This window comes from Berghia stephanieae, chromosome 6, assembly GCF_034508935.2.
Source record: "Berghia stephanieae isolate SIO BIC M18660-M18661 chromosome 6, UCSD_Bste_1.3, whole genome shotgun sequence".
NCBI lineage: Eukaryota > Metazoa > Mollusca > Gastropoda > Nudibranchia > Aeolidiidae > Berghia > Berghia stephanieae.
Genome location: NC_088365.1, coordinates 35,557,869 through 35,572,448, shown reverse-complemented (window position 1 = coordinate 35,572,448; position 14,580 = coordinate 35,557,869). Strand labels below are relative to the sequence as shown.

The window sequence follows — 14,580 nt, the reverse complement described above, 5'->3', positions numbered from 1 at the left end:
TAATGGTTTTATAAACAAACTTAACATCCCTGTATGAATTGATAATAATAATAACTTCATCTTATCTTTTAAACTTGGGAGCAAGATGGACGAGGTGCTTTAGGACCCAGGCTGGAGCCCTTGTAAACATTTCAATTTTTTTCCTTGAACAAGAAATGTAGCCCTTATTGCACACTTTACGGCTCTGCACTGTGGCTTACACCTTGGTTCTCTCAGTCTTTTTTTTAAAGGCACTTCTAAAATAATATTTCACATGAGGATGAATACAGAGAAATTTATTTAAGTTATGAAATAAGTATAAAATTTATGATTTTATAGGCTTACATAAATTATGTTGATAACTTCCAGGCACTGAATGATTCAACTCAACACAATATTGATCAAGGTAGAAATATTCAAAATGCAATCAAAAGGCTATACACGTTGAAAAAGGAATCTGATTTGAAACAACAAAAGGAGAACTTGGTCAAATCTCTTCTTGGTTTCATCAATGACTTGGAAGAAGTAGGTTTTTTGTAAATTGTAGAATTTTCGTGTAACTAAAAAATTAAATAAGAAAATAAAAGACGTGTGTGGAAGAGAGACAGAGAGAAATGGATGAGGATGAGGTTTGGAATGTCATCAATACGAATTTCATTTCTATTTCTTTTTTTTTTAGTACTTTTTTGTTATCAATGCTTTGGCCTTCCTGATGTTAAATTGTCTTACAAGATTTATAAATTGGATCAACTGTATCGGTGGGGATTTATATTTGGTCATGAAGCTGACATCTCTTAGCTCCTTGCTATTGCTTTCAAAGGGGGTGATTTGTTCCTACTTAATTCCTTATAACCGACTATACATATTTCATGTTACACACATATGGTTTTTATGTTGGTACATTGTATGTGGATTGATCTGAGAGACAGACAAGGTATTTTACCAAAACGCATAACATCAATTGGAAAAGAATATTTAGAATATAAAGTGCTAATGACTGCTTGTTTTATGATGAATCGCATTGACCATTACTGAAACTCCATTTCATTCATTGTCACCCAAAAATAAAACCCGCAGAGAAGTGCATTTTGTGGATATCATGATCTATAAATGCTTGTTTTAAAAATTGTTTTTAACCAGCCCTATGTCAAGTATTTATTAGTGACAACGCTGGATCCACCTACCATTAGCGTAGAAGAAACTACTCAAATGGCATAATCAGCTCTCAAATTGGTGTGTATGTGTGTGTGTGTATATGTGTGTGGGTGTGTATCTGTGTGTGTGTGGTTTCTTTTCATTTCCTCATTAATATGCTCTAACGTACGTTTTTGATAATTTTCTGATAAACTACTGGACCTTTATTTTAATCCTATTGTTGGTGTTTTGAAAATTAAGACCTTTTAAAGTGTTGAAGTCAACCACTTGAATGATTGATTTTTCAAACTGTATCCAAGATTACGGAAAGATTTTGATTATGAAACGATGTATGATTCTTTAAAATGGTCCCCAATATTTTGATGTCTTACCATTAAAGCTTCATGGTAAGGCAACATCTACGGTGAAGGATTTGGAAAAGACCAATGAGGATCCCAATGCTGCAAAAGAGGATACAAAAGATGGAGACCAAAGAGGGGAAAGCTCAATAGATAAACAGAAAAGGTACGATTACTCTTTTAATAAATCTTATAAGACATGCAATGAAAATGTCAATAAATTAGTGAGAGGCAAAACTCATATTCTATATTATTCACAAATAGTATGCAGTGGCAGAAAACTGTTATTACTAAATAATATATTTTGATACGTGTTCATGATAAATTTCAATCTTAATCTTTGGGATTTTAAGAGCCGACAAGACATTAGGCTTAAGTTGTACATATATTTTTAAAAATCTAGATAAAATTTCCTTTATTATGATATTATTATGATATTGATAACAATTATTTGTAATGACAGCAGGTTATTTGATATCCTGTTAAAGAATTATGGGTTGCAAAAAAATAATTAAAAAAACATTTTTAAACTGTGCCTTATTTCCTCAAACCTTTAAAAAAAAAAAAAAGATTTCCATTACCAGAGGATCAAGAAAACATGTACCATCTTAAAGCAAGAATGATGCCACAATACCACAGCAAAAACAATGCTTTACAATCTGAGGTCCTGCTCATGAGTAGAAGGAATGAGCTGAGGGCACAGCGTTACCACCGACAAGTTAATTACAACCGTGACACAAACTTGTCAGCTGCTACAACTCTTCACGTAATTCACATGCATGAAAAGAAAGCAAAAGCTGGTAAGGTAACTTTAGATAATTTGATTTTATCAGCATCACAATATTATGGACTGAAGATTAACTTGTTCTATTTCCAAATTTCTCCAAATTCAGAAAAAAAAACTGATTTGAAGTTGGGTTTATTTGTTGTTTGTTTTTGTGTTAATAACTATATATAAACTCGTTTGAATAGTATAACTTTTGAGCCAGTTTCTAGATTTGAACAAAACAATTTCTCAGCAGAAGGCATTTAATCTCAGATTGTAATGAATGTAATATCTCAAAATATTCCAAAAATAGAGATATAACCAGTTAATCTTGAGCTCAAAATGTTTCAAAATATGTTTGAGATGATGACTAGCAGATAGAAACAAATGTTATTTATTTATATTTTGTATAAGGTTTTTCTGGGGTTTTTTTTTTGTTTTTGTTTTTTTAATGATTTATTTATTCATTCATTTATCCCTCTATTTGTTTGTATATCTATCTATTTATTTATTTTGGTTTTGATTTGTTTTTGTTTTGTTTTTGTTGGGATTTTTTTCTTTGGCTGTTGTTTGCTTTTTTTGTTGTTTTTTTTTTTGTGTTTGTATTATTTTGTTATGCTTATTTAAAAACGTTAAATAGATTTTTCATGTTTCTTCTTGCCCCCCCCCCCCCCCCCCCACCCCGTGACCTTTACTTATAGCCGAGGCAAGAGCAGAGCTTTTGCAAGCTGAGTTAGATGAATTAAGGGGAACAACTGTAGATAAACCAAGTAGCAGCAAATCTGCTGGTCAGAATCTCCTAGGTCCAAACAATCGGGTCAACGATGTCATCAGGAGGAACGAGGTTAGTAATAATATATAGGAATTTATGATCCTCGACTGACAAAACGGAACTTACTCTTCGAAATAATTATAATTATAAATTTTATGGCAGCCGTTCCTTTATCCACACTGGGCCCCTTGTGTGGAATGACCTGCTCAGATGGATAAGAGAAGCGAAATCTATTGACAGTTTTAAATCATTGTTAAAAGCACTGGTCTACCTTTTTACCGTTACATTTTCATGATATTGATAGGATATTACATACATTGCTGCTATTGATATCATTGTGGTATACGTTTTATATATGTAACTTTTCTTTATTTGTAACATGCATTGAGCATCACACAATGATGAAAATGCGCTATATAACTTGACTTACTTGACTTAGATGCCTTTCGCGTCTCGACCGAAAGATCGGGTCGCCTTGGCTGTTTCCAGTATTTCCTGTGTGAGGTGTCTCCAATATTGCCGGTCCTCTGCTAAGGTTCTCAGATTTTCAAGGTCCCCTGCCGTTATGAGACTAATGCTTTGTCCAAGTGTTGTGAGGTTTTTGTTTAGGATCACAGGGAGTGTTGTGATCGGTCTTCCTCTGAAAAGGTTCCCGTGTTTTTGGAAGTATCCCGAAATGGCTTGGTTAGCTGGTATGTTTTTGTCCCTGCGTAGTATGTGACCGAAAAGTTGCCATCGTTGTTGTAAAATGTCAAGGGAGATTGGTCTTTCTTTTGTGATCTTATAGAGTGATTCATTTGAGATCTTTTTTGGGTATTTGATGTCCAGTACCCTTCTTAGCTGTGTGCGATGGAAGGCATCCAGATGTTCTTCTTCGGATTTTGTCAACGCCCAAGTGCCGCAGTTATACAGAATTACCGGTTTTACAAGAGCATGGTACAGTTTCAGTTTGGTTTTTCTCTTTATTTTGTCACCTCTAATCCATACATTGGTGAGTTTACTGAGTGCGGCGTTTGATAGCTGTTTTCTTCTTTGTACATCCTCGGTGTCTCCAATTAGTGAGCCGACTATATAAATGTCATGTATTATTATTATTATTATTATTATTATTATTATTATTATTATTATTATTATTATTATTATTATTATTATTATTATTATTATTATAATTATTATAATAATAATTATTATTATTATTATTATTATTATTATTATTATTATTATTATTATCAGCCGCAGTGCAGCGCCGCAAAGTGAGCTAGGGCGAGGTGACTTGCTCAAGGCCACACAGCGAGTTGGGTAGTTGAACTCAGTACTTTTTGGGTATGAAGCAAAGACCATACTGCTGAGCCATGCTGCCCCCTAAAACAAATTCCTAGTTTAACCTATTCAACCAGCCATTGGTGATATTCACCGTGTCGTGACTTCCCACAAATGGATATTATGCTGTTGCTTCTAACCCATCATAACCAGGAAATGATTGGGAAACTGATTTGTAAATTACTGTTGATCATTTAGAAAAGTTGTTTTTACATGATTTATTATTCAAGCAATTCTTTTTAATATCAAGATTCTTGCTGTGGAAAATAGAAACCAACAAATTGAAATTCAACGGCTAAAGAAGGACAATGCTGACTTGACCTTGAAGACAAAGCATGCACAGCAGGATAGGAACCAAATAATGGTGAGTGTTCACCAAAAAAAAAGCCATTTTAGACTTTATTTTTATTGTCATTTTCGTTTAGATAGCTTCCAAACATTCAATGGAATTGAAAAAAAAATAAATAGTATGGGTTGGTAGCTGATTAGGTGTGGTGAAACATTTAAGTTAACATCATTTTCAGTCTACATTCTCTACCAGTATCAATAGGATTTTTTATCATAAAAAAAAAACAACAAAAAAACAAACAAAAGAAAATACAACAAGCAAACAATTATGTCCCAACAATTTAAAATTGTGGCAAGTGGTCTGAAAACATTATTATATCCACATGAAATTATTCTTTAAAATCTAATTCAAAACAATTTATACGACTCAGATCAAAATAAATTCCCTCATCTAGGGGAGAAGATTTTTGTTTCTTATCCTTTAAAAAGCTACTAAATCCTGATCATTTTTCGTTAGACTCACTTTTCTTCCTCAGTGCATAATTAATGACATAATACCAGATTGATGCCATAAGTCTCAAAGTGTTTTAAAGTCAAAATAGATATTTTACCAAATGTAAGTTAAGAAGTGTCTAATTTAATTACACAATAATTATGGTCTTGTTTTGTATGTTTTTTTTTTCATTCCGCGGAATGGAAAAGTGTAAGAAAACTCAGAAACTTGGTTAATGAGAATGAAGACATCAAACGGAGAAAAATGCTAGCTCAAATTGCATTCAGAGAACTACACTACACAATATTTGGAACAGGATGAACATCATTAATGAAAATAAAAGATTATGCCTTTACGAAGAGCTAGTGCTGCCAATCTTTATGTACAACTGTGGTCTTACAAAAATGAATTTGGATACTCTGGACTCCCTTCATTGCAAACAATTGAGACGAGTTATTGGGGTATATTGGCCAGACAAAATCAGTAATGAGGATGCATATGACAGATGTAGAGTACAACCAGTCTGATTTCAAACCTAGGTAGGTGGAGCTCATTAGTCTCGACTGGGACAATTCATCTAGGAGAAGGAAAACTCTGATTTCAAAACTGGGTAGATGGAGCTCATTAGTCACAGAAGACATTCTTCTAAGGGAAGGAAACCCCAACAGAAAACCATGGGAGACTGGGCTTACAAACTCGGGAGAGTAGCCAATCCAGGAATGAATCTCCAAAATTAATCCTGGTCCTCCAAGACAGGGGGTTATGCGATTGGCCAACTATCCGTCCAATCAAAATAGCAAGTTACAGAAACCTACAACAGTATTAACACACATGATGAAGCTAAAAAAAGCTCAAAGCTCAAAGGCTACGAACACTTGCACTGGACAGAGATTTATGGATACTAGAAACAGACTAACACATTTGAAGTAATACACACATTCACGGCAAGCATCCATGGTGACAGAGCAGCTATATTTATTCATTTTTTGTTTGTTTTGTTTTGTATTTTTTTAGAGCCAATTGAGCACCAGCGAGATGGCACGAAGAGATCTATACGGTCGATTTCAGAAGCAGAAAGAACAGGTATTGATCATTTATTTGCTTTGTTTTAAATAGTTCAAAAGATAAAGTAATTAAAGCTTCTCTAACTAAAGACTAAAAATGCCAACCTAAATTAATGGCATGAGTAGGAAATGTGACACCTTGACACCCTAGACAATGATATGCTAGGAACAATTGAAATTGAATGAGAAGAGGAAGGAGAATTTTTACTAAGTTCTGTTTTCATAAAGAATAATAAATTATACGTATAAGTCAGGTCTCCCGTGTGTCAACAATGTGGTCAATAAATTAGAAATGTGAGAATCTCATTTATTCAAGGCATTCTATATCCAATTCTTGGTCTACCCACATTCTTGAAAGTGGAAGCCTAAAATGTATCAGTAACTTTATATTTTTTAAAAAACATTCAATGCCATAGAGCCAATGGAACTTAAGTTTATTCCAATTTCAGTTATAACATAAATGGACTATAGCAATTTCTAGCTACTCTTAGGATAGGACGTCTATCTCAAGTCCCATCAGACCCAGAAGTCCAATCAATACTGGGTGGACAGGCAGTGAAGTCTTAAAAAATTGGATAAAAGATTAAGAGCCTCATCACACAGAGAAGATTTAAAATCACAATTATTTTGCTTATAAATACTTAGAAGCTTCCTTGTTGACCTACTACTACTAGATGTAGTGGCTATTATTGTTGACTCTCTTTAATTAAGATGGTCACTTATTATTTATCTCCTTTTAGATCTAGTTGGTTTTTGCCTTTACTTGTTTATCTATTTAATTGTCAAACAGCATGACAGGCTTAATCGCAGTTTGACTAGACAGTCGGCCAACTGGATTGAAGCCAGGAAGCAGAATGATCAAGTAGAAGAAGATATCCGATGGGCAAATGTAAGCTTTTTTTTATTTTTTTATTTATTTATTTTTTTTTAATCACATTCGTTTTACTGGAATGAAACCAATTACAAATCAGTTATGGTCCTTTTCTTCTTTGTTCCCTCTAATTCGACTCAAGTGCTGCTGATGTTATCATTATTGTCTTCCTCCTCTACAAAAGGTGGATTCATAAATGTTTATCCAGAGTGGGATCAATCTGTCAGTATCTAAGTAAAGCACTTCGAGATTGTGAAATTGAATGTAAGGTTCAATTTGATATTCGAAAACAGATAATGTGGACATTTCGGGTTTCCTTTTTATCAACAAAACAGGATGAATGAAGCACTACAGAAGAATGAGATAATATGTGATAATGGCATTGTTAAGTTGAATAAACGTAAATTGGTTTATACCATGAATTTAGTCTTTTACCATCTGGGAGAAGGTTTTGTCAGATTAAATGTAGAACTAACAAGTATAAATCAACGTTCATTCCATCAGCAATAAAAATGTTGAATATTTCATATGGTACAGCAAAACCAAGGATTAATGCGTTGACTGATTGACTGATTAATTTATTTAATGTTAGATTAATTGACCAATTGATAATGATGATAATATTTGGTGTCGAATTGCCACAAATGTAACGAATTGAAAATGAAATTAATATGTTTATGTTGTGTATATTGCACGCGTGAAAGAAAGAGAGGAAGAGAGAGAGAGAGAGAGAGAGAGAGAGAGAGAGAGAGAGAGAGAGAGAGAGAGAGAGAGAGAGAGAGAGAGAATAAGTAGGAGTGAAATATCTGTTCAATGTTATAGTTCTCATATAAGGTTATAACAAGTGTAACTAAATGACAAATTGCCATATTTATAGACGATAAAGATCTATTATTATTATTATTATTATTATTATTATTATTATTATTATTATTATTATTATTATATTATTATTATTATTATTATTATTATTATTATTATTATGATTATTATTATGATGATTATTATTATTATTATTATTATTATTATTATTAATGAGATGAAGCGCCGTATAAATGCATGTATTATTATTATTATTATTATTATTATTATTATTATTATTATTATTATTATTATTATTATTATTATTATTATTATTATTATTATTATTATTGTGTTCTGTCATTAGCCTTCTGCAATATTTAACATCCAAGAATGATAGTTATACTTTTAAAAAATAGATTTAAAAAAGATAAAATAAAAATGATTTTGATATTCAGTGCTTATTGCCACGTCTATGTAGGAGAAGTGGCAAGTAGGTAAAGACAAATAGAAGTAGTTTTGTTTGTTTGTTTGTTGCTTTAGGTCTCTTCCAACACAATTGAGGTTATATGAGAGACCGCTGAAACAAAAAAAACAAGCAATCTAACAAAAATAGTACAAATGTCAATCAAAAGCATAACCTAAAGATATCATAAGCTAAATTATAAATAACCAAGAACAAACAGGCAGAGGATTTACAGGGAAAAAAATATCCCCTGTCAAAATTACAATCACAAACCAAAGAAGCAGGATAGGCAAGTAAAGAGAAGAAGAAACGACATCACTATTGGATCGTACACCCATGCGAACATCATAGGTATATGATTCAAGGGTGATGCTCCCATCCAACCACCCGCAAATAGAAGTAAATAGTTTCCCCAAAGACAGAAGTCGTCTGGTGCCTCTGTCACCCTGTTATAGTTGGGTTAATGTTTCTGAAAGCTTGACAGGGAGTAAGAAATTTTTAAGTTTAAAGAAATAGGTAATAGTAGTGGTGGTAGATGTGGCAAATTATGTAGGGATAGATCAGGTTCATAAGATAAGTATTATTCCCGTTAAAGAAATACTTTAATATGAATCAAAAGAATAGCCTCACCTTTACACGTAATTAAACAAAAGAATACTAGAAAATTATCAATAGAGTCAAGTCAGGCTATGGGTAATTTAATTTTCCATCCTCTCTCGCTCTGTTTCTCAATTTATTATTATTTATTCCTTATCTGTTTTGTAGGGGTTGGTTGTGATTGGTGGCGACATTCGTATGTCTGGTTGTGGCGTTAAGGATTGCTTTTGCCTGTTTAATTCATGGATGGGTTTCTTAATCATTCTTTGATTGTCCCAGTGGGTCACTTGATACGTAGTTAACCATACATCCAGATGTGAGCTCCAGATCTAGGTCCAGCTCCAGTTCCAGATCAATGTGTAATCAGATCTGTGAATATATAGGAGCAAAACTTTGACTAGTTGCAAAATTTTGTATTCCTTATGAGCAGTGATGTCGTAAGTATTTTCAATTAACAAACCTTTGACAACACCACTGATCTAATATTAAATAAATGATACTACTAATAATTATTTATAATAGCACTAACGGGATACAATGAGGTTAAGGGGATGGGGAAAGATAAGTAAACAATGAGAGCATAAGAATCAGTACATATAAATACATAATATTACAAAAGCACATTAGCGATAGCACATTTGTAAATGTGATTCATGTAAATGTAATTAATTCATTGGAAGGCATACATACATATACAATACTATATACATATATAGGTATAGAGAGTGGATGAAATATATTTTTGGAATTACATCTTATTTGATAGGTTGCGCCTACTTACGCCCCAGGAGAAAACCCTATATTAATTACAACTCACTACACATACTAGTTTTGAATGGCATTAATTAATCATAACACAATTTAATTCCACAGCTATAAGATTGATATAAATAATCCGTACCCTCGTTCACACAGTATTTTCCTCTCAATAGGATTTCGAGTGTTTAGCACTATAGCATGTTGGGTTTTAGAGTGATGGAATGAGAGAGAGGCAGAGTTTTGGCTGAGTACTTGCTTATATCTAAAATGATGTTCCTGGATTTGTTAGTGCCAGAAGTTTGCTGGTCATTTAGTCGGATCAATCACATTTCGTGTATGCTAGTCCTGGCTGGTCAGTCAGGTAATAAATGACGGCATCATTTTGCTTAATTTTAGGATAATTTTACTGCATCATAAACTGTAGCCAAGAGATGCTACAGTGTGCCTTGATCTAGTCGACAAGTAATAAGTATACCGGCATCTGGCCTCCTTCTCGTCTATCAGCTGGTCATTAATTAATTCAGTGTTATAGTCAGCGTCCTTGTAATGTCAGCAGATTGTAAAATTACGCTGGAGTTATAAAATTATGTAGACGACACTGTGAGCAAAATATCTATGAGTTATTTAAAATCCTGAGAAAGTTAGGAGGGATTTGAGATAAATCACTACACTTATCAACGTTAAAGAGTATATTCTAATTGACACTTTTATTAATATCCTGATGATAGAACAACAGATATTAAACAAAAAGGATTAGAATTGTAGCCTTGTAGGCGCAAATACATTTTTATCAGGTGAAGACAAAACGGTTTTTCATCGGAGGAAAGTCTAAATTTAATGTCCATCTCATAAAAGCCAAGGAAAATGTGTGCAAAATGCATACTTAATCCTCATCTCAAACCCTCGGATCTAATCTGAGTTGTGTTTTGAGTTCGTCATCTCTACACCACAGCTACAGATATAGACATCCAATCACATTGGGTCTTATGTTTTTTATGTTTTTAAGGGTGTTGCGGCGCTTGCAACACATTTAGGTTATATGAGAGCCAGTAAAAAGGAAGAAAATTGGATAGTAAAAAGTTCTAGAATTACAATTGAAGCACCCAAGAGAAAGTAAGACAAAGGGGAACTGGGAACAAATAGGGATCAGATGTAGATTCCAAGAGCATACCACCAATGTACTTAGTTTGAGATCACCTACAAGTCTCATCCGGACACAAGCACAAAATCCAACAAAAAGGAATACACTCAAATGCACTTATTCAAAATAACAAATATAATAATACATAACAGAGAGATGATTTACAAGGAAAAAATATCATCTCCCAAAACAATAACTATGCATTTGACTGTTTCCCTCTCAGCTAGGACTCCGGCCAGGGCCAGGACAATACCAAGTAATCTCATTCCAAGACAAAGACAGAAAGCATGTTGGAAAACAGATATAAGGGGATAGAAGACAAAGTATGTACCCCCCTGCCCACTATGGGAGGTCAGGAACCCCACCAGACATTGGGTCTTAAAAAACAGTAAGACAAATGGGTTAAAGTAACTATACAGCCAGCTCGAACCAGAATTTAAAAATCCCTGCCAGATGGGGTACCCTCAATGGTTGCAAACATACAGAATACATCGGGGTGACACAGAAAGAGGGCCAAATCTATTTTTCATTTGACAGATGACCAAGCCAAGGTTTGGTTCAAAACTAAAACTGTACTAAAATTAATGTATTCCAATTTCTAGCTCCAAATACAGATCTTTGAATTCTTATTTAGTCTTCAATAATTATTTGTTTCATGTTCAATACTATTATGCTTTTAATTACTCGTCATTTTCTTATATTTAAAACAATAGGTAGGTCATGCAGCTCCTCATGGAAGCTTTGATAGGACACACATGCATGCAGTGCCCCGCAATGTGGACCAGCCTCGTTATATGTACCCTGTGGAGCAATATGGCCAGCCAATCAAGTCATGAATAGACTGATTAACCAAGAGAGACAAGTGACCTTTGTAGTTTAAAAAAATTATTAACCATATAAATACCATAATTGACGGTAAACAGGCCCCTTGATTATGATTCGATATAATTTAGATTATCGGGCACTGAACTTAAGTGGAGCATATCTCGAGACTTGTACTTGTAAAATAAGACTAAAATAATAATTATTTCAGATTTGATGGACCTTGAACCATTAGGGCTTTTTGCAATATTTAAGAAAAGAGACAATCATAACTACTTTGAATATCAGCATTGCATTTTTAATTTAAGTAAAATATTTAGATAATAAAATCACTATTTTTTTTGCAAGTTTAACGTGAATAAATATGGTACTCTTACTCTTTAAAACAGCATTGCATGCTTTGGTGTCAGAAGGAGAAGAGAAAAAAATAAATACCAGATCATATATGAACCATCTTTCCCACACCAGAATTATCTCAATTATATCCATTGGTTTCAATCTCCAGATAGTTTATTTAGTATAAATTATCATTGTAAATTTCTTGTATTTGGATGGTAGAGAGAAATTTCAGCGGTGAAAAGTTTAAAATTCGTAAATATATGAAAACACAAAATTTCCCTTTCACAGCTTAAACATGAAGTGCATCTGGTACCTTCCTTTGTGATTTATGTTAAACGTACAACCATTTTTCTGGTCTGTACAATATTTTTCAAGTGCCTGCTGGTTTCAGTGATTTGATATTCTGATGTCTAACATGAGACAGGTGGAAGGTTGTAAAACAGATTGAGATTAAGAATTGGTTAAGATCGAAAGAGAAAAAGAAAAGACACGGGGATGACAAAAGGGTAAGGGAGATAAAAAGAAGAGGAAAAGAGAGAGATGGATAGAGAGAGAGAGAGAGAGAGAGAGAGAGAGAGAGAGAGAGAGAGAGAGAGAGAGAGAGAGCAGGGGTGGGGGGGAGGGTGATTTTTTATTAATTATACCTTGAATCATCAAGTCTGCTATGTATTGTTCGTATTAATTGAAAATGACAATCAGAAATGTAAGTTCATTGCCTTATTTATTTAACTTGACAATCGCTTTATTTTAAAAAATATTTTTACAAATTTATATTAAACTTCATGATACACTAGATTTTGTCTACGAATTGTATATTTACCTATTGTTTATTATTTTTTTAAAAATCAGAATGGGGAAGATTAAAGGTCGATTCTTATGTTTGTTTGTTTGTTTTTAAAGGTTTTATGGCGCTTGCAACACATTAAGGTTATATCAGCGCCAGTAAAAAGGAAAAAAATGGGACAGTTAAAAGTTCTAGAATTACAATTAAAGCACCCAAGAAAAGGTAAGACAAAGGGGAATTGGTTCAAATAGGGAACAGATGTAGATTCCAAGAGTACACTATCAAAGTACTTAGTTTGAGATCACCTAAAAGTCTCATCCAGACACAAGCACAGGTCCCCACTAAGAGGAATACACTCAAATGTTTACAAATCATATAAAATATGTAAACATATCAAAATACAGTACGTTAACAGAGAGATGATTTACAAGACAAAAAATAACATCTCCCAAAACTAACAATACATTTGTTTCCCTCCCAGCAGGGTATCTGGTTAGAGCTAGGACAAAACCAAGTAATCTCATCCCAAGACAAAGACAGAAAGCACGCTGGAAAACAGACATAGGGGGGATAGACAACACAATCAGTACCTCCCTGCCCACTATGGGAGATCAGGAACCCCACCCAGGTCGATTCTTAGCATTAATACCCCAGTCGTCGCTGATTTAAGTGTAAAAATGCATATATAAAGATCATTCAATTAAATTTATTTTATGGCATTTCAATCATTTTATCAACGGACAATTTTCACCTCGAAACAACAGGTCAGGTTAATCAATGTTGACAAATGGAAGCCTTTTTCTTAATTTTAAATGGTTTTGTTCAAAACATCATAATGAAAATATTCTTAAGCAGAAAAGCACTGAGAAGTCAGTTGGCATGATAAGATGGGAATTTTCATTGTGATTTTTTAAACAAATAAATTCGACAAAACAATCATTTCTCATTATCTGAGAGCACCGCACAATGTCAGTCAAGAATTTATAAGCACACTGTGTTTAGCTTTTTAAAGAGATTTAACATTATAAGAGCTATTTAGACTAAGCCGGCATTATATTATATTATTATTATTATTGTTATTATTATTATTATTATTATTATTATTATTATTATTATTATTATTATTATTATTATTATTATTATTATTATTATTATCCCACAAAGGTATTGAACAACTAGGTCTTCTTTGTCAATGAGGCAGAATGGATAAAGGACATCAGTTTTGTCAAAGAATGCAGCAGTAACAAATTTGAGGCATTGAAATGTATGATTTGTACCAAAATCAGAATTCGACCAAATAGTTAATCTTGTGTACCAACCATGCAAAGCCACAGAAGACTTTTTGTTCATGAGTGTTTGGCAAAAGTGTCCAGATGGATTGTGCCCTTTGTCACAATAATTTTTCTGCAATATATAAAAATGACCCACTGACTCAAAACGGTAGTAAGTCGGGATAAACCAGATGCCGAGAAGGGATTTTAGAGTAAAAATGACTCAAAATGAGAAGTTTTATTGTAGGTCATTTAAAAAATGAATCCAAATCTCATAGTTCTTACTATAAATTTCATTTCTAGCATTTAAACCACACCGACATAAACTATTTTCAAGCGACCGGTCATAAATTGTAATTTGTTTGAGCATCATGATAAGAAACAATGATAGAATAAGGTTTTGGGGAATGGAACATTACATCTATAAAATACAGACTTGACACTATCAGAAATGTTAGATTTTGGGATGAATACAATTGTCAAGAAATCTCCAAGAATTTTTATAACACACATACATCAGAAACCTTTCAGGTTACTAAAAAGCAACATGATGA

At 33.2% G+C, this 14,580-nt stretch overlaps 1 protein-coding gene across 1 annotated transcript; it reads left to right on the top strand.

Moving 5' to 3' along the window:
• Nucleotides 1-348: 348 nt before the first annotated feature.
• LOC144974952 (uncharacterized) lies at nucleotides 349-12,769 on the top strand (the record flags this gene model as incomplete). The annotated part of the gene is given in 8 exon segments (XM_078918494.1): nucleotides 349-504; nucleotides 1,514-1,638; nucleotides 2,043-2,272; nucleotides 2,940-3,082; nucleotides 4,581-4,694; nucleotides 6,126-6,194; nucleotides 6,966-7,064; nucleotides 11,524-12,769. Coding segments are annotated over 8 exon segments (1,059 nt in total), but the record flags the coding sequence as incomplete, so codon positions are not given.
• Nucleotides 12,770-14,580: the final 1,811 nt, after the last annotated feature.